Below are 20,258 nucleotides of genomic sequence, written 5' to 3'. Positions count from 1 at the left end.
AGGTGTCAGGGAGTTAGTTCCCGGGGCGGCATTGTGGAGGTGGTGAGGCGAGGCCGTGTTAGGGTCATCTTGAGGTTATCTTGAGATGATTTCGGGGCTCTAGTGTCCCCGCGGCCCGGTCCTCGACCAGGCCCCCAACCCCAGGAAGCAGCCCGTGACAGTTGACTAACACCCAGGTACCTATTTACTGCTAGGTAACAGGGGGCATAGGGTGAAAGAAACTCTGCCCATTGTTTCTCGCCGGCGCCTGGGATCGAACCCAGGACCACAGGATCACAAGTCCAGCGACCGGCTGTTCACAGTGTCTATGGCGAGGCAACGTTAAGGAAGGAAGTAAGGGAGAGGTTACAGGAGCAGGTCACCGCCGCCTCGGAGAGAAGAAAGAGGTCTACCGGGGTCAAACCAAACACCTCACTGCCTGCCTCCCGTGGCCCTCAATTATTTTGTCACGCCAAGTGAGAGCCCAGAGGAACGCCACTTTCTCGCTCTTGTTATGATGAATTATGTGTCAGAGGTCACCACCGCGTGCAGGTTCAAGGGTCATTAAGTATTTAGGGGAGGAGGGAAGATGGTGGTTAAAATTATCTTGGAAAGAGGAAGCGGCCCATGAGGGGGAGTTAAGGCATGTCTAGAGTACCAGTTTAAGACCATTGTTTGATGCTCATGTGTTTTATGTTGTCTTGTGTGTGTGCCTTGTGCCTGTGCTCTCCTGAATGTAATCACCTAGCTGTGTGGGCGGGGGGGGGGGCTGAGCTTCAGTTCATAAGCCCGCCTCTCAACCTGCAGTCACATACGGGAGACATCTCCTGTCACGCAGGGTGCAGTCGCACCTCCACAGATCTCCAGTATCATCTATTGATACTGGTAATGGCTCAAAAGGGCCACCACTTACGGGCTATTCATGCCCGTGCCACCTTTTGGGTGGCTTAATCTTCATCATCAATCCTTCAGTCAGCTGGCGTACTTGGAGGTCATCGTCTGTTTCACAAACTATTAAATGCGTGTTGCCCGAAACGCCATGTGTGTCAGTGGCATTACAAGAATGTAAACATGCCAATATTATGTAGTCTCTCAAACCCATTGTACTCTGTAAATAAATAAATAATGGGGTCCGGCTTAATTATTTCCTTGAAGTTCTTTTAACTCCTTCACTCCCATAAATGTAACTTTTCTTCGGATTCTCGCTTGACTCCTGCGCGTTCACCTCCTATCCACGTGTCTTGCCTCGTCTCTCTACCCTCGAGTATTTTGTAGGTCGTTGTTAAATCCCCGCCGCTTGTTCTTCAGTTTTGACGCGGTGTTGGGAGGTATGCCACTCTAGCTAATCACTCAAAGAGTGACTAGCTCTTGGAATCTTACGTGCTCGGTTTAAAGTATCTGCTGGATTCTTGCTTTCAGTTTATGACTTGTCTACGTTTAAATAGGTGGATTGTATTGCACTTTATTGTCTCTTCCTCTGCTACCTGCTCGCTACTGTGCGCGTGTGCGCACACTTGAGCTGTTGTTGTTATAGATACAATTACTGGGAACAAAGTGACAAGTAGCACGAGCTATGGTGAGCCCGTAGTGGACTTACCTGGCACAGGAGCGGGGCTGTAACTGTGCACTTAAGCTATAAGCAGGTGCAGCCACCTACCTGGGAGTGAGGTGAAGGCGCTGTGGGCCCGTGCAGCTGCTCTGCTGGTGTTTGAACACGTCCACTTCCCCACAGACTGCTGTTGACCAACACTTGCTTCCTCCTCCTCCTCCTACAGCGTCTGCCATTAGCTTCCTCCTCCTACAGCGTCTGCCATTAGCTTCCTCCTCCTCCTACAGCGTCTGCCATTAGCTTCCTCCTCCTCCTACAGCGTCTGCCATTAGCTTCCTCCTCCTCCTACAGCGTCTGCCATTAGCTTCCTCCTCCTCCTACAGCGTCTGCCATTAGCTTCCTCCTCCTCCTACAGCGTCTGCCATTAGCTTCCTCCTCCTCCTACAGCGTCTGCCATTAGCTTCCTCCTCCTCCTACAGCGTCTGCCATTAGCTTCCTCCTCCTCCTACAGCGTCTGCCATTAGCTTCCTCCTCCTCCTACAGCGTCTGCCATTAGCTTCCTCCTCTTCCTACAGCGTCTGCCATTAGCTTCCTCCTCCTCCTACAGCGTCTGCCATTAGCTTCCTCCTCCTCCTACAGCGTCTGCCATTAGCTTCCTCCTCCTCCTACAGCGTCTGCCATTAGCTTCCTCCTCCTCCTACAGCGTCTGTCATTAGCTTCCTCCTCCTCCTACAGCGTCTGCCATTAGCTTCCTCCTCCTACAGCGTCTGCCATTAGCTTCCTTTAGTTGCCCATGTCTAGTCAAATGAGCCTCGGTAAAGTTGTAACAAGTATTACCTTTGTAAATTTATATGGGTAAAAGAAGCGCTCACTACGATGCAAACACAGCATTGTAGTGTTTGCTACGATGCTGCTAGGTTGACAAATGGAATTCATTAGGCAGTGATGTGGTGGAGGCTGACTCCATACACAGTTTCAAGTGTAGATATGATAGCGCGCTGTAGGCTCAGGAACCTGTACACCAGTTGATTGACGGTTGAGAGGCGGGACCAAAGAGCCAGAGCTCAACCCCCGCAAGCACAATTAGGTGAGTACAGCATTACTGAACTTAATCATGTTTGGAAAACTATAAAGAGACACGCACGCACACGCACGCACGCACGCAACCAATAACATCAAACACAACCACAAACTGACTTCACACGACACTGAAGCGTTGAGCATTTACGTAAAATATATAACCTTATTTTATCACTGCAGCTGAAAAACTAGTCTATGGATGGAATAGTAATGGAATAGTCTATATTCCATTACTATGCGGCACCCGCATGGAACCCCACCTGGGCTAAGGTCATGGGTAGTTTATATATATAAAAAATCAATTTAGTTATATTTATTGGGATTAATTTTGTTAGATGTGTTTTAGTATTGATCAAATTCATCCATCTCCTTCCATACCACGAATGTCCAAAAGCTATCCATGCACCCCCCTCCCCTTCACCTCTTGCCCCCCCCTCCCCCTTCTGTACACAATCAGGATGTGCATATTCCACCCATGAAATCAAATCACCAATTGTGGTTGATTGTTCAGTAAACCATTGTATGTGGTGGAACAGATTTGTAATGTCTATGGATGACAAACGAATATGGACACACCCATACACCTTCAACCCTCCCTCTCCACACCTTCCCTCTCCACACCTTCCCTCTCCACACCTTCCCTCTCCACACCTTCCCTCTCCACACCTTCCCTCTCCACACCTTCCCTCTCCACACCTTCCCTCTCCACACCTTCCCTCTCCACACCTTCCCTCTCCACACCTTCCCTCTCCACACCTTCCCTCTCCACACCTTCCCTCTCCACACCTTCCCTCTCCACACCTTCCCTCTCCACACCTTGCCTCTCCACACCTTGCCTCTCCACACCTTGCCTCTCCACGCCTTGCCTCTCCACGCCTTGCCTCTCCACGCCTTGCCTCTCCACACCTTGCCTCTCCACACCTTGCCTCTCCACACCTTCCCTCTCCACACCTTCCCTCTCCACACCTTCCCTCTCCACACCTTCCCTCTCCACACCCAACTGATGCCCTTTTTCCCACCAAAAGTAGAATGCAATGAAAGAAGCCGCGGATAATATTTTAATTCATAATATTGGTAATGTTTGTACAATGAGATAGGCCTATCATAGGAGGCGGGGGCTCCACCCCCTCCATCCGCCCCCCATCCGCCCCCCATCCGCCCCCATGTAATTTGTGGTGGTAGGAAATTCACTTTAAAGAGGTTGATAAATACTAATAATTAGAATTGTAATCATAATGTTATTACCAAGATGAATAATTGTAATTATTAGAGCTTATTATTCTCTTAGGGGACGGGGGTGGTGGATGATTGGATGATTTAGGGGGTGGTGGTGGATTTGGGGGGTGTAGAGGTACATGGTGTCAGATGAGAGGTGGAGTGGCTCAGTATGGCTTGGGCCACCCCCGCGTGCGGAAGCTTGCTGCTCCTCTGTGTCTTGCGTGCTGTTATGAGCTGTGGTGGAGGAGCTGGGTGGTGTTAATGGTTATCGTGCCTGGTGTTATCACCTTCTCTGAAGTGCTGGGTAGATCGCGAGTTCCCTGCACTTGGGTCGTATATGAAGGCAGTGATGCACTTAGCACCGGGCGATGGAAGCTTGATTCGTGACAGTAAGCTGGTGTTAGCAATATGTTAAAGCTGGCCTCTTGTGATTAATGCCAGTAATAAAGCTAAGGAAGGCCCACACGCAGATACTTTGACAAGACATAATTTATTAAAATATTTAAACAGTGAACAACGTCAGATTGTAAAGGAATGTACACTTGGAAGGTATTGTACTGTAGGCTATAATTAAATGCAAACTAGGGCCAATAATAAGAGGATATAATGGATAATCAAAACGAAGACTGGCATTCATCAAGGATGACAGATGCCAGACGTATTGACAGGTGTGAGATGGGAGACCCAGCAACCACCTCAACAGATGCTAACACCTGCACGTCATCTCTGAAGAACAGCGCCTTTTGCAGGAAGGGCAAGAAGTTCTCTCGTATACGTCTCAGCGGAGACCTTTTGCAGCGTCTTCGAGGGTACGCCGAGGAAGAGGACGAAGTAGCATGGGAGCTATCAGGGCGTGGTCTTGCCACGCCCCTCGCTGGCGTCCACACCGGCAGAAGCAAGAAAGGTGTTGATATGGCTCCTCAAGATTCAGATAAACTGGAACCTCTCGGAAGTTTAGATAAACATGAATCTTTAAAATACAGAGAAGAGCCAGGGGTCTTGTCCTTAAGCGGGGGCACCTTTTCCGAAGATGAGGGTATTTCTGATCTTGTGTCGTGTGTGTCTCTGAGTCGCGAGAAGAGCCTAGTAGAGAAGTGTGACTCCTGCGAGGACCCTCCTAGTCTGACGTCCCTCCAGTGGGATCTGGAAGAAGATACCGAGACATTAACACAAGACGGTCGCAGATGCTCGAGTGACGAGGATGTGACACATCTCAGTTTGGACATTCACGAGAGCGAAGAGGATCCCGCGTCATCGTCAGCCTCGTCAGACTCCGGGGCGGGAGTGAGTCCAGACTTCATAACTCAGGAGGGAGCCATCTGTGCCGTCACCCACTGCTTCTCGTGGCTCGAGGATGAGGTCTTTGCCCTTGAGCCCCAAACTGACCTTGCGGAAGCCACTGCGTTAAACAATGGTAGAGGGGAGAAAACCCAGGCACAAGAATGTGAGGAATGTGACAAGGTGAGGGGTGCAGAGGAGAGATTGAGTGATAATGATGAGTGGGAAGTCGATGAGGATTTCGAGTTTACTCCGTTCAGAAGCCTTGGAGACATTCAGAGGGACCAGGCAGAAGAAACAGCAGCAACAAGGGAAGAACTCGGCTACACGGACGAGTGTTTCGACTGGGGTGAAGAGCATTATATAGATGACAGCGGCTCGAGTGATGATGCACGAACCCCGGAAGCTCTAGACCACACTAACGGAAGGACCGTGTCTGGCGCAAAGTCCTGTGTGTCGTGGGATGATGCTGACTCTAACAGGAAAGAACACTCAAAATGCTTCATACGTCGGCGAAGTCATGATGTCAACTATGACAATGAAGAAGGGCTTAGTGCAGTGGATCAAGCAAGAAGAATTTCAGATGGCCAACTGGTGTGTGAGCTGGACCATGGTGATGTGACGGCTCTCTGGCGCCCTTCCCAACCTGTTGATAACACTGCGCGCTTTGACACTGGCGGAACCGGAAATCAGAAATACATGCTCGAGCTTCGTAACTGGGTAGCCGCAACTAATACTGGGAAGGAATTCAATGGCGATTATGCTGCTAATTCCGGTGAAGCCCTTGCGGAGAGCGTCGGTGATGGCTCCTGCGGGTCCTTGTCCGAGAGTGAGTGGAGCGAGGCTGATACTTGTGTTCTGAGAGAGACTTTCGCTCATCCGCAGTCGGGTCCATCTACTGGCGAATCGGAATTTGATGATGCGAGCAATACGAGCTCCTCCGACGGCGACACAGACTCTGACACACGAGATAACTGTGCCTCTTATGCTTCAGATGCCACTTGGCATTGTCACGATTGGCCGAGATTGGTGGTGGACTCGAAGTACACAGTATCTGATGCTTGCACTACGTCGCTTGGTATTCCGGAGTCCCGGTGCTCAAGCCGTTCTGACCTAGGAAGCTCCTCTACACTGCTAGGATATAATCCAGCCCTTTGGCAACCTACAGAACGTGGTGCTACTTCAGCAGACCTTGCAACATGCCAGAGTTATTGCAAACCAGCACCCGACACGCCCGTACCTCACCCGTCTGGCACCTGTCTAGGATGTCTGATGGAACGAGACAGGTGCCACCAGGTGGTGACCTGGAAAGCAGTGGAAAACTGCAAAAACCGGATGCGACACAGAAGAATGGGAGATAAATTTGGCAAATCGGTTTGCCAGGATAATGATGGGTGGCTGGACCAAGAAAATAGAAGATGGTACCGAGTGGGACATACATCCTCGAGTGCTCCACACAATGGACCTCGTCACCAGGATGACCTCAAAGTATTGATGAACGAAGGCCATGAAAAATGGACTCGGAAAGCCCACGTGTCAGACGGAAGTCCATGGTTTGATGAAAAGGATTCTGTGAGATGGCAGGAAATTCAGAGAAAATTGAAAGATTCATCACTTGGTTTCTCTCACAATGATAATGAATTTCCCGATGCTTACCACGTAAATGGGCCTTTTTTCACGAGTGACAATAATTACCAGAATTACCAGGCAGAGATTGGATGTCAAGCCTGGCAGCACTCTGGTGAAAAGCCTAGCAGCTGCACTAGGCCTGAGGACACGGGTATGTGGAGCGGATATGGGAACAGGCGGAAATGTCCCGCCGGCAGACGAGGCTACGATACCAGCACGTACGACCATCACGGTGGAGAGGATAACTATACGAGTTACGATTTCCACGATGCCAGCACAACACATCGTAACTTTAGAGGGGTGAACTTAAATACCATTCTTGGTCAGAACGTCCTCAGTGAAGAAGTGAGCGAGGATGGTGATGACACAGGTGATAGTGGTGATGAGAGCGGTGATGGTGATGATAGCGACACGGATGAGGCGCTAGTTTGTGACATGCAAGCCACACATGACGATAACGACACAAACCTCGCCACACAAACACATGATTCTCTAGATTTCCTATCGCAATATCAAGGTAAATATGAGAGAGACAACAGGAGCAGGGTAGACAATGACAGCTGGTGTCTCGATATCCCCCATAACAATGGCAGGACAGGTGAGGTACAAGTTACCAACGATCTCACAAATCAACACTTAACACAAAAAAATAATAAAAGCAAGAGAGGCAAAACATACTTTTGTCTACGACCTTTCAGTGACGTGAAGGACGAAGAAAATGATCCCGGCACAAATAAAATTTTGCCGCAATGGAGCGTGCGTGAGAAGTTAGGAGTAAATGGGCGGCCACCGCCCGCTACCGCCCCGCCCCCTGCCGCTGGTGTATACTCCACTGCTACAGTACAAACTAACCATGATAAAAACTACGCCGATGAAGATATATCGGTGAATATGATAAAGGAGAGGAATGGGGAGGCAGTGTGTGAGGCGGCCATGTACCAGGGCAGAAGTGTTGACAAGTGCTGGGCCAGGCCCAGGCGACGTGACAATACCAGACGACTCAACCTAACATATGACTCTAATATATGCCAGGATAGTGAAAACGGTGATGGCTATTGTGAAAGTATGTTGGAAGGCAGAGTTACCGAGTGTTGCGACGGTACCGACTGTGGTTGCTGTAAGAATTCGTGCAATCAAAAAATTCAAATTCTCCCTCATAATAATGTCAGAGTATCACCCGGGGTGGAGGGTGTTGTGAGGGGTGTAGCAGACAGCTTACACCAGCGTGACCATGGTAATGGGAGTCGCCTCGACACTCCAGTCCACCATTACCACACCTCCCCCAGGCCCGGCTACCCTTTTAACTACCTCAACTTCCCGCATCCAGCCTTTGCCCCTGGCGCCTCCGTCCAGCCAGACATGGATTTTCATCCTCGTTTGGGAAGTGGTGGGGCGAGAGTGAGCACCAACAGGGCTAATGATAGGGAAGGAGTGACTTGTAGCGGGTGGCGGCCACGTCGTGTCCAGCCCTCGGTGGACGCCCCTGGCCAGCCCTGGCCACACGGCCTGAGGTGGAGCACCGCCCGGGGTGGGTGTCGGGGGAAACATATGACTGCTGCAAGCCTCGCACACCTTCCTCCTGCACATACTACAACTGCTGCAGCAGCAACTGATTGGGAGCGTTCCAGGGATAAGTTTTGGAGCGCAGTCAAGTTTGCTTACCCCTCGGGTGGGGAACACGGCGTGTGTAGTGAGGCTGATGACTCCACGGGTAAGCGAACATTGACCAACGAACACCTTGACAAAATGCCAGTACCAAGCAGCGACGCCGAGGGGAAAATGTCCTCGCTATCTCCACTACAGCGAAGACTTTCCATCCCAGCCTCATGCCTCAGTCACTCTCTCTGCTCCCGCTACCCACTCTACAGGAAGATCCAAGAAGTTCTCTGTCGCACCACCAAGGATGTTTCATCTGCCGCTCCCATCCTCTCTCCGGAGGCTCCAGTACTGACTCAACCCACATCTATCCTGAAAAATGATCTTGGTGGTGGTGGTTCAAGAGTTGAAGGTCACTGGCAGGGTAACACCACTACCCCTCTAAACCAGGGAGTCATTGACCATGGGAGTGAACCTTCCCTCCCACAGGAAACAAGGGTAGAGGCTTCCTTGGGTGATAATGGTGGAGGCTCAGGTGCGCCGGATCGTAGGGTCGCAATTCCTTCCGATAGGTATAGTGTCACACACACACCTGTTGGAGGACTTGCTCAGCGGGAACCACCAGACGGCACGGCCACACCCTCAGCTCCCGTCGGCAGACTTCGAAAGTTATCAGAAACCTTTTCCTCTAACACACATGAAAGGGATGACACTAGTGGATTGCAGAAAAACGGGCCACAGTCACTGTCATTCGAAGATACGACCTTGCGGTCAACATGCAAGAACCTATGGGATCCAGGAACCTGTGATAGAGATTCTCATCTAGTCCTGGAAACTCGATCCGTCTTGGGCTTCAACACGCCCGAGGTACTAGAAGAGGGTGTAGGATTACCCCTTGTCCCTCAGTCACCTTACTCGACCAGAACCCCGTGTCCACGCCCTAGTTTACAAAAAACTTCACCACTCACATCTTCCGAACAAGTAGACCCGATCATTTTGCTGTATCCGGAGCATAAGCGCCCTCCTAACTCAGAGGTTAATATCAGTAGTTTCAATCCCAATAGTGTCCATACCTTTCATAGAAAACACGAGGAGAGTTTGAAATGCGTTGCTCGTGAAAATCTCGCAGCTCCGCCACTTCACCGAAAGACACATGCTGAGAAACTGACACCTGTGTCTTCCGAATTGATTAATTCCTTTTCATCATGCCGTAGAGCTAACATTAGCCAGTCATATCCAACGGCAGAAATACACGCTTCATCCCCGTCTCCTCGCTCATTAAATGAGAATACATCAGTTTTCTCTCCGGAGCTACGAGAGAACGGCAACTTTCCAAATCAAGAACTGTATGAGAACCCACTTTATCCAGAATCGCTAGAGGACAAAAAGTTTTTTTCCCCGGAGTATACTGAGAATTGTTCGTTATCACCAGGGAGTCGAGAGCTCTGGTCATCCGCCCCTGAGCTGACAGATCAGCACAAATTTCCTTGTACACTAAAACCAGTAGAGAACTCATCACACGCCCCAGAGACACAGGGCTGCCCACCTACACTCCCACCAATCAACCACTCGCCTACTCCAGAGTATGTAGAGAGCAAGTCAAGTACCCTCAATCCATCAGAACAATCACTTGGGCAGGAATCAATAGAGAACTACTCATCACCACTGGCCCCAGAACCACGAGAGACGCCACCATATACCACCATTTCATCAGAAGAGACGTACCAGGCTTCCACAGTCACTGGGCGTACTAGTCCAGCCAGAACCATCATCCCAGAAGCAACCAGTCAGCAGTCTTCCATCCTGCTTGCGATCGACCCGGCTTCAGAGAAATGTTCTTCCCTCGTTGACCTCATGAAACTGGGAAACTACGAAGGGTATATTACGCTCCCCATGACATTCAAAACCCCTGCGAAGTGTGTCCCAGGACACTGTAGTGAGGGGAGCGAGAATGCTTGCCAGTTTTCTGATAGTGAGGGCGACGTAGGGAGTGAGGAGTGCAGACCAGAGGACGTCAGGATCAGCACCCAAGTTCGTGTCTCCGTGAAGAAGTATTGTAAAAGGCGGAGGGACGGGTCAAGAAAGCTTGTAATAAAGTTTACTCTGTGTTTAGGTAAATATACTTTGTTTTATCCTTCATCTTCTACCTAAGATTTGATTGACAGTTGAGAGGCCGGGGACCAAAGAGGCGAAGCTCAACCCCCGCAAGCACAACTAGGCTATTACACCAAGTCTCGCATGTTTCCTGTGGGGTGAAATTGGGGGATTGATAACAGAAATCTGATTGAACCCGAGCTCCGTTTCCACCCAGGACGATAGCCTAACACCACACCTGTCCCCCGACAATAGGAAACCACACAGAGAAGTCACAATAACGTGATAAATCAATGAGAAAATCCTGTGTGTCTGGGAGTAAGTAACCCAGCGCATGGGTTCCAATCCTCATCACGGGTCCTGTGGATTTTCTAATAGGAAACCAAGTAAGGCCGTTTTATCCATGCCAGCCTTGTGATGTGTGGGCTGGCTGATGTCAACTTGGCTCTTATCACGTCTATTTATTAGGCTATAGTATCTGGACTTTAGAATTGGGAATTCTGGCATCTAATCCTGGGCGGGACATAAATGGTTGGGGGCGTTTCCTATCGCCTCAGAATACTGAAAAGAATTACTGAACAAAAAATTGTACCATTTACAGGCTATTCATGCCCGTGCCACCTCTTGGGTGGCTTAATCTTTATCAATCAATCCTATCGCCTAATGCGCCTGTTCACCTAGCAGTAAATTGGTACCCGGGAGTTAGCTTGTTATGGGGTTGTGACATAATAAGTGAATTATTAATATACACTGGCTGCCTATCCCCCTGACAAATTATTTATAATTATTATGTATTATAAGAGAAACGGAAGCCTTACGAAATGAACTGTGACGTCGTCAGTAATTCCGTTGTCTGTTCATGGCTTCTTCACAGAAACTTGTTACAAATTTTTTAGGAGGCAATTCTTTGCAGTTTCCATAACGTTTAAAAAGTCAGATTGTTTGCTACGTCGTATACACCACCCATGAATATCTTGGTGTTTATAACAACATATTACATATCATCATCATATACAGTACAGTATATCATATATAAATAATATATATATTGGGGTTTATAACAACATACTACATATCATCAATCATCATCTATATCATAGATAAATAATATATATATATATATATATATATATATATATATATATATATATATATATATATATATATATATATATATATATATATATATATATATATATATATAAATACACACACACACACACAATCCATAAATCCAGGTTTGCACCACCAAAACATGATTTGCTTTCACTTTTCCTGACGTAACTCCAACAATGCATCATTTTATCATTACGGAGCTAAGGTTAGCTGATGTAACCATCTTCCTCATGGTATTAGAGGCACTGCATTGTTGGTGGACTGTACCAACTCCCGTGTGTTAGTCAACACCTCACTGATTTGTGTGAACCACGCACGTGGTTTACAATTGCTTGGTTTGCAATTGCCGGGGGGGGGGGGGAGAAGGGAAGGGAACTATCAGGATAAAGCGCCAAGCCATCACGACTATATAGCACTGGGAAGGGGTCAGGATAAGGGATGGGAGACATCTCCTGTCACGTCACGCAGGGTGCAGTCGCACCTCCACAGATCTCCAGTATCATCTATTGATACTGGTAATGGCTCAAAAGGGCCACCCCTTACGGGCTATTCATGCCCGTGCCACCTTTGGGTGGCTTAATCTTTTATCAATCAATCATCATCAGGATAAGGATTTGGGATGGGATAGGACGGGGTAAAAGAATGGTGCCCAACCACTTAAACGGTCAGGGATTGAACGCTGACCTGCATGAAGCGAAACCGTCGCTCTACCCCGCTCTCTGTTTCGCTCATTGATGGACCCGTAGGAACTACTGGCATTTTCCAGGATGCTGCCCGCAACAGGTACCTAACTCCTGGGAAGGTATTTACTGCTAGGTGAACAGAAGCATCAGGTGTTAGTACATGTGCATGTGATCAAACTATGTGCTCTACCCGAGAATTGCACTGTGGTTCATTTGATTGAGAGTCTACTACGCTACATCTGACACATTTTATAGTAGCAACACCAATTAAACCCATGGAACTGCCTACCCGCCAAAGCTGTAAATGCCAAAACTTAACATTTAAAGTTTAGCTGGAAAAGATAAAGGCAAATTAATAGGGGGGGGGGGGGGGGGGGGGGGGGAACAGCGACAAGCCGCCAGCTTCCTGTATTCATTGAGGCCACTAGTGTTGGTGGCCCTCAGGTAAACTCCTGTAAACAATTGTAGTTTGTACCAAGGGGTCGTCCCAGCTCAGTGACAAACATGAGAAATAGAGGACATTATGCTGAGTATTGCTCAACGGTCCCGCTAACAACACTAGGTGGAAGTGTGTTTCACACCCCCAATGATGTCACTGTAACATTTGTCAAATTTGACTTTTTTTTTGTAGTGGGAGTACAGTGCTCGAGGACCACCACAACTACACCCCAGCAGTCATTGTACTGCTCCTTGTGGACTACCACACTCCAGCAGACATGCAAGTGTGTGGTAGTGGTAGTGTGATTGTGCTGTTCTACTGCTCCTTTAGACTAAAGTGCACGTGGAGCCCTGTACAACTAGTTTAATGGAGCAGTAGACTGATTACCGAGTCACAAGACCAGGTGTACAGTACTATTCGTGCACTACAATACCACACTCCCAGTTGTCCTTCTGCTTCATGAGACGAGGTGTATGACTCGTCATACACCATACCGAAAAAAGTTCATATTTATACTGTAGGAATTCTAAATGGAATAAAAATTAAAAAAAAAAAGGAATAACAAACCTAACCTAGGTCTAAATAGGCAGTCAATTGCCTAATTCCTAGTTGCTATTTTCTGCTAGATGAACAGAGACATCAAATGTAAGCAAATGTACCCAAATGTCTTGCCTTGCCTATGTGCTATATGATTTGGGGGATGAAAAATTTGGGGTTTCACTAGGTAATACAGTAGTTGGTTTTTTAATACATGCTTCTTTATACTACATCAGGCTTTAAGTGTTTTTACCAACCTTAATAACTGTATTGTTCTATATTGTGTATGGTGTTTGTTTTGTAGTTATGATTGTACTTACTCTTGCAATGGTCTGGTATCACTTCTACTGTATGTCGTCTATACATTTTAGTTTTTTGCAATTTCCCAAAATAACTTGAAAAATAGTTTTTCCGAGCAAGAAAAACGTTCAGAAACTTACCAAATTTAGAAAATTCCTTGAATTTACCACTAACGAAAAGACTGTTAATAGTAGGTAATGTACAGTGAATTATCACTGGTGGGGTCAAGGAGTACCAAGTTAGAGCTAGGTGTGGTGAACTTTAGAATCACCTCAAGGTAAACTCAAGGTATTGGCTAAGTATTGATACACTGGCATCATTTATATGCCATAATGCAGAAAACATGTGTAACAATGTATATCTTGCAAACTAAGCAGGTGTTTTTCTTGCAGAATGTGCTGGATGCAAGGAAGAGCTAGTGGAGGGCCAGGCACTGATCGCCTTGGACCAACAGTGGCATATATGGTGTTTCAAGTGTGCCATCTGCAGCACTGTGCTGCATGGAGAGTACATGGGAAAGTGAGTATAACTTCGTAATTATGCTTGTCATCTACGGGCTCACCATAGCCCGTGCTACTTGGAACTATTTGTTCCAAGTAGCGAATCTTTAACAACTGTCATCCACTTAGTTTTGTAATGCTTTTGTAATTAGATATACTGCATATCCATTTGCACCCCAGTTGCTGTGTCTTTGTTGAATTACATGCACATCTAGGAGGGTTACCTTTTGGTTTGCCCTTTTCATTTACTATTGTATTGTCATGTTCATGTGACACCTGGAGAATGCTTTCACATATTAGCGTTAAACTTTCATGACTTGTGTATTGTAGTACAAGAAAGTTTATCATTGGACCATGTACTGTACAATTCCCTGGTGGTAGATATTTGACGTATTTGACGTTACCAAGTTCGAGTTTGACGCAACCAAAAATTCTTAAAATAGATTAGCGAGGTGTTTGAGAAACATGTCTTAATTGTCATCAATTTTCAAAGTGTTATATGAGAGTGCTGGGAAGACGGGACACCGTGAGCGTAGCTCTCATCCTGTAACTACACTTAGGTTATTATCAGTGCAAGTACAGGCTGTATTATTATGCTCATTATCAGGATTATGCAAGTCCTTTCTTGTTTTGTAGATGCATAGCTCTTCACATTCTTTTTGATAACCTGCAGGTTTACCTACAAAACTATTATTTTTGGCATAAGGTAGGTAATCAACATTCGTGAAAAATAATGTTAACTTGAAACTTTATCAACTCATTTCATATGTTAGCATTTTACTGTATACATTTCAGGGCAATACTGTACTGTCTATGCTTGATAATCCAAATTATATGGGGCCCACCCCAGTTTGCATTAGTTGAATTTTTTACTGAGAATATTAACAAAATTAAAAAATTCAAATTTATCCAGGCTTTTGTGCAGCAGAGATCTCAATAATCAAAATTCCTATGGGGGTAATAGGCCAAAAACTGAAGTGTGAATTCATTCAGATTACTAAAAGATTTGGGTTACCAGAATCTGAATTTACTGAGCTCTTATAATACAGTATGATCGCGGTTGGTGTTTCAGGGATGGCTTGCCATACTGTGAGAAGGATTACCAGGCCCAGTTTGGTGTCAAGTGTGCTTACTGCAACCGGTTCATCAGTGGTAAAGTGTTGCAAGCTGGCGACAATCACCACTTTCACCCAACTTGTGCACGATGTACCAAATGTGGCGACCCATTTGGAGATGGAGAAGAGATGTACTTGCAAGGTTTGTTGTTCTATTGTTAATATATATCGTGTAAATTATATCTGGTAAGTACAGTATTTTTACTACAATACTAAGGAATTTCTGTAATGTAAAGTGAATATTAAATATGCATAGGTAGAAACATACAATTTGCATTAAAATATGATAGTTTTGTTTGTAATTAATTTCACATAGGTCATTATATATAGTGTTCAGTATATTGAAAGATATTTCATCTGCAAATTTACAGGCACAGCTATTTGGCATCCTCGTTGTGGTCCTGGGCCCACAGAAAATGGTACAGTCCTTAATGGCTCATTATCTAATGGCCATCACATAAATGGGGAACAAAAAACTGAGAGAGAGCGTGACTTTGATGGCATGAGTTCCACAGCTTCAGAAACGCAGGTAAGTGCTATTAGTTAGAAAGTGAAGGAACGACAATGTTTCGGTCTGTCCTGGACCATTTTCAAGTCGATTGTGATTGTAACAATCGACTTGAGAATGGTCCAGGACTGACCGAAACGTCGTCGTTCCTTCACTTTCTAGTGTATGGTCAACATACTTCAGCCACGTTATTGTGACTCATCGCCTGCATATTGTTACTTCATGTATTCATTTGTGTTTTATCAGATTTTCCCATTTTTAGATCACAATTTAATTTGTTCATTCATTATCTCTGGGTAGCTTTAATGTACCATCTAAATGATTGTATTTCTAATTCATATCTGAATAAGAATTTTGGCAAATAATAGTTTTATATAAAACTAATGCAAATAATGCAGCTACTATCCATATTCAGTTATTAGAGGATGTGAAATTAATGTTAGTCGATAATTCCAACTGTTAATTATTGCATAATGTCCAGTTAGATCATTTGTTTTGGTCGATTGATTTTTACAGTAAACCTGAGCTTGTCTGCATGGTTGTGCTGCTCTAGTCCAGAAACCTACGGGCTATGAATTTAATGATAAATGGTTTTATGGAAAACTGATTTTTGGTCTGGGAAACAGATTAGTTTTATGCATTAATGTTATGGCTGATAAGTAAGCAAAATACTTGGTCTGCTGAGAAATTATGCAACCTAGAATGAGTACTATATTTAATTATTTAGCAATTATGACAAGCCTCTGATGGGCATACTAGATAGGACATTCCATCGTGATACACTCGGCTATAAGTAGAAATGACAAGGTGCTGTAGGGCAGTGGTCTGAGCACTCGGTTCTCACCCAGTCTTGGTTCATTTCCTATGAGAAGACAGATACATTTGGGCATGTTGTCTTTCACCTGATGTTTCTGTTAACCAAGTACGTAGTAAATTTGGACCTACTGGTTTGGCGACTGTTGTGGGTCAGATCCTGGGATCAGATCAGTAGCTGGCCTAACAGACCTCGGTAAGCCTAATAGGCTTCCTGTCCCTGAAAATAAGAAGCCATGACAAAATTAACACAAGGCTCACTCGGTCCTCTTATGAGATACCTAGAGGATTACCATTCAGGACTTGCAAGACTAGCCATAAGTGCTCAAGTGATCAAAGATAAAATTACTTTATCCATAAAGTAATTATATATATATGTCCATCATTTAATATAATCTTGACTATTTCCAGTTTTTATATATACTGTACCATATACAGTATTATTCAACTGCTTTGATAGATGTTAGGAGAATAGAGTAAATATTAAAATGAGGAGTTTATTGGTCTGTAAATTGCACAGAATTAAAAGTGCGGTAAGATGGTTTGGTCATGTTAAATTGAATGGATGATGATCAACTGATGATGATAATGGATTTGAGGGCAGAAGAGGAAGACCATGAAGGTGATTGTAAGTGGGGCTTGAATTTGAATAGGACACAACATGTTGGAAAACAGTGCCAGGTAGTGGCATTTTGTTAACAGGGATAAAGTGGTTTTGTTTACATCTGACAAAGCACGGGGAGTAGTGCAGCCGTAGTTTTGCGGAGCATTCAAGTGCAGTGTTAGATGGTTTGTGTGGCGGTGCAGATTCTGTTTCTCATGATAAATTTTACCTGTCACTAAATTTTGGCTCGAAGTAACAAAAGTAGTGGTTAATAATTATCTGAGATTTCGGTGCATTTTTATAGGTAATGTTACTTTGTAGTTTAGTCTTGAAAATTATACATACTGTGCTGTACCTATTTATTATATGCATATTGTACATGTTTATTACAGTATATACATACTACACTGTACCTGTTTATTACAGTATATAGTACATACTGTACTGTGCCTATTCATATAATTTTTCAGGCACTTTCCTTCAGATGCTTTATACACTTAATTTTACTGGAGGCAATTGGTAGTGTCTTCAATTTTTGATGGCCTCTCCAGTATTTAGATATTGCTCCAAGCACTTGCACACTTTTAATTGTTTGTATTGTTGATTTACATATTATAGTTATAAAAAAATGTTTGGGAAAGTTTGTGTATATAGTTCTTCACACTAGGTAGTAAAATCATATTTTGTATCGTTTGATGTTTAATTTTTTTAACTATTTCATCCTTTCAATTAATGTTCTGAAGAATTTTGAAATATTATGAATAGAACTGTACAGTTTTTAAAATATATATATTATCTTTTAAAATAAGGGTACGATATTTTTAACTTCTGCCAAAATAATTTTGTTAATGTTATTGCTGATGTGTTGTTGTTGTTTCCATCTCAACAGTATATTGAAACTGTAGAATCTACGGGAAGATGGCGGCGGGTATGCCTTCCTGGAGTGCACGTGACCACTCATGTTTATTATGATTTTCAGTACTCTTGGACTAACGTTTGATTTGAGTAAGAGTGCGTTAACTAACTCAAAACCATCCATGTGACCTACAGTGATTATGACAGTGTTATATGTTTGCAGTGGCTAAACATAAGATTATTTGCAGTGGCCCCCACATAAGGCTTCTTGCAGTGGCCTCGTGTAAGGCTTCTTACAGTGGCCCCACATAAGGCTTTTTGCAGTGGCCCCACGTAAAGCTTCTTGCGGTGGACCCCCACATAAGGCTTCTTGCGGTGGCTGCACATGCATCATGAGAATACAGGAGTCGTAATTCATAATCACTAGTGCAGTCATTGTTGGCTTCACAGGCATGAGGATCCAGTTATATTTTATTATTAATTGTTACAGGCGAATTACAAATTTTATTCCTGCATTGCAAGTTACGTGTGAATGTAATGTTGTTACTTTGAGTGTCATAATATTAGATACGTATATTTCAGAATTATTGTTGGAACTATGATTGGTGTCCTCAGTTGCCAAGCTTAAGAGTTCTACTTATCTAACTTGATTGTGTGCAGTGTTCAACTTACTGCTTAAGTGAGAAGTTGCATTTTCGGATTTGTTAATATCTCGGATAATTTTAATTTTTTCTTCTGGAGCATTTTATGTACATTTATTTTCTGTAGTAATTCACATGCACTTTAACAAGCAGTAATATGTAGAAAGCATTATCAATCATGAGTTGTAAGGCCCAGGAGGCCTGGTCGAGGACCGGGCCGCGGGGATGCTAAGCCCTGAAACTCTCTCAAGGTAACCTCAAGGTAAGGAACATCAGGTCAGTACAATATTATTAAATATTGTATACTAAAGTTTAGAAACATCAAGGTGATAAGAAGTAAGGAGGAAAGAGAAAATCCAACTCGCTTCTCTCCTGGTAGTGTATAATTACAGGTTTGGTAACTTCTACTGACAGGTATATATTAGTTCCAAAAATAGGGTACAGTAACACATTTATGGAAAAGTTTAGTATCGGTAAAAGCCAGATAATCATTCGGCTGTGATTTTTACTTTACAAATCCATATGCTATCCAAAATATATAAATTAGTCAAGGACATTTTAATTTAAAATCCTGATATAATGCTTTCAGTGATGATGAATTTTAAAATTCATGTATTTTAACAAGTGATTTGTTTGCTCTTTCAAATTTGTCATATTAAGTTAGAAGAAAAATATGATAAAGCTTCTTAACGAGACCATGTGCTCTTAGAAAGTGGCTCTCTCCAGGATGAAGGCAGTAATGATATTGGTCATAATCACTTTCCTCAAGTAATGTCTTGCACTGTTCGTCTATTTATATTTAGCATTGTAAACCTTGGCTTTACTGTGTATTAAGAGAGTGAGGTTTCTGCTGTATTAGAAATGCTAATTATATGTTTGAACACTACATAGCCCAATAGTACATAGCTATTATGCTTGGAGGTGCTTATAATGATGGGAATCATGCATATCCTTATTATTGTTAATGATTATGCTAAATATTTCAATATCCCATAGAGGTGACCAATTTTGCATTAATTAAGAAATTTTGGCGACATTTGTGCCTGTAGATGTCATATTGTGTATAGTGTGTGCGCTTATAGCTTTTAATTTTGAACATTTGACTTCTAAGCAAATTATTTTAATATAAAGTGTCATCTTATAAGTCATTTGTATCTGAAAAGATTTTAAACAAGACATAAATTAGTTTAGTCTAGTGGAATATATACTACATATATGTACTAAAACATTGTTGTATGAATTTAATTGTAATGTTTGAAATAGTGTTGTTAAGAGCTGTGTGAATATTGCAGACATGCACGTGTGAAGTATTCTAACTGGGCAATATTGTGTACATTTGTAGGATTAGAAAGTTTTGCCTTCGTTGCTTTGAGCTGCAGTTTAGTGTGTGTGTGTGTGTGGGTTAGCATGCGTAAACTATTCCAGATCCTACAGTGTATTGGTGTGGTTTACTTTTGGTTTTTAAACCTTTTTAAGTTGAAAATAATTTTGTTCCCTTTGTATTTAATTTTGATCAAAGGTTAATGGATTTATTTAATTAAACCTAGCATGTATATAATTTTCTAGGCAAACCCTAGTGTATAGGCATGCATAGATTTATTTTAGTTTTGTTAACCATTTGTTTCAGTTTTCTCGCTCCCGCACGCCAAGCCTTAATGGATCCTTCCGCTCCTATAGCCCATATAACAGCCTGAACCGCAAGGTGCGTTATCAGTTTTTTTTTG

The 20,258-nt window shown here is 44.0% G+C and overlaps 1 protein-coding gene across 17 annotated transcripts in view; it reads left to right on the top strand.

Annotated features, from left to right (window-relative positions):
- Positions 1-20,258, top strand: part of LOC123746519 (actin-binding LIM protein 2) — a 284,312-nt gene that overhangs the window by 229,891 nt on the left and 34,163 nt on the right. For 14 of the 17 annotated variants that reach the window (XM_045728060.2, XM_045728064.2, XM_069318319.1 and 11 more), the window contains 4 exons: positions 13,891-14,017; positions 15,071-15,255; positions 15,485-15,642; positions 20,162-20,236. In XM_045728060.2, the coding sequence (XP_045584016.1) occupies positions 13,891-14,017; positions 15,071-15,255; positions 15,485-15,642; positions 20,162-20,236 (545 nt within the window). Of the gene's footprint in view, positions 1-13,890; positions 14,018-15,070; positions 15,256-15,484; positions 15,643-17,927; positions 17,967-20,161; positions 20,237-20,258 lie in introns of all 17 variants that reach the window. The other 3 variants (XM_045728061.2, XM_069318323.1, XM_069318320.1) reach the window with 2 other exon arrangements.

Source organism: Procambarus clarkii, chromosome 90, assembly GCF_040958095.1.
Source record: "Procambarus clarkii isolate CNS0578487 chromosome 90, FALCON_Pclarkii_2.0, whole genome shotgun sequence".
Taxonomy (NCBI): domain Eukaryota; kingdom Metazoa; phylum Arthropoda; class Malacostraca; order Decapoda; family Cambaridae; genus Procambarus; species Procambarus clarkii.
Note: the sequence above shows the minus strand (reverse complement) of the source record. Positions and strands in the feature narration are given on the sequence as shown.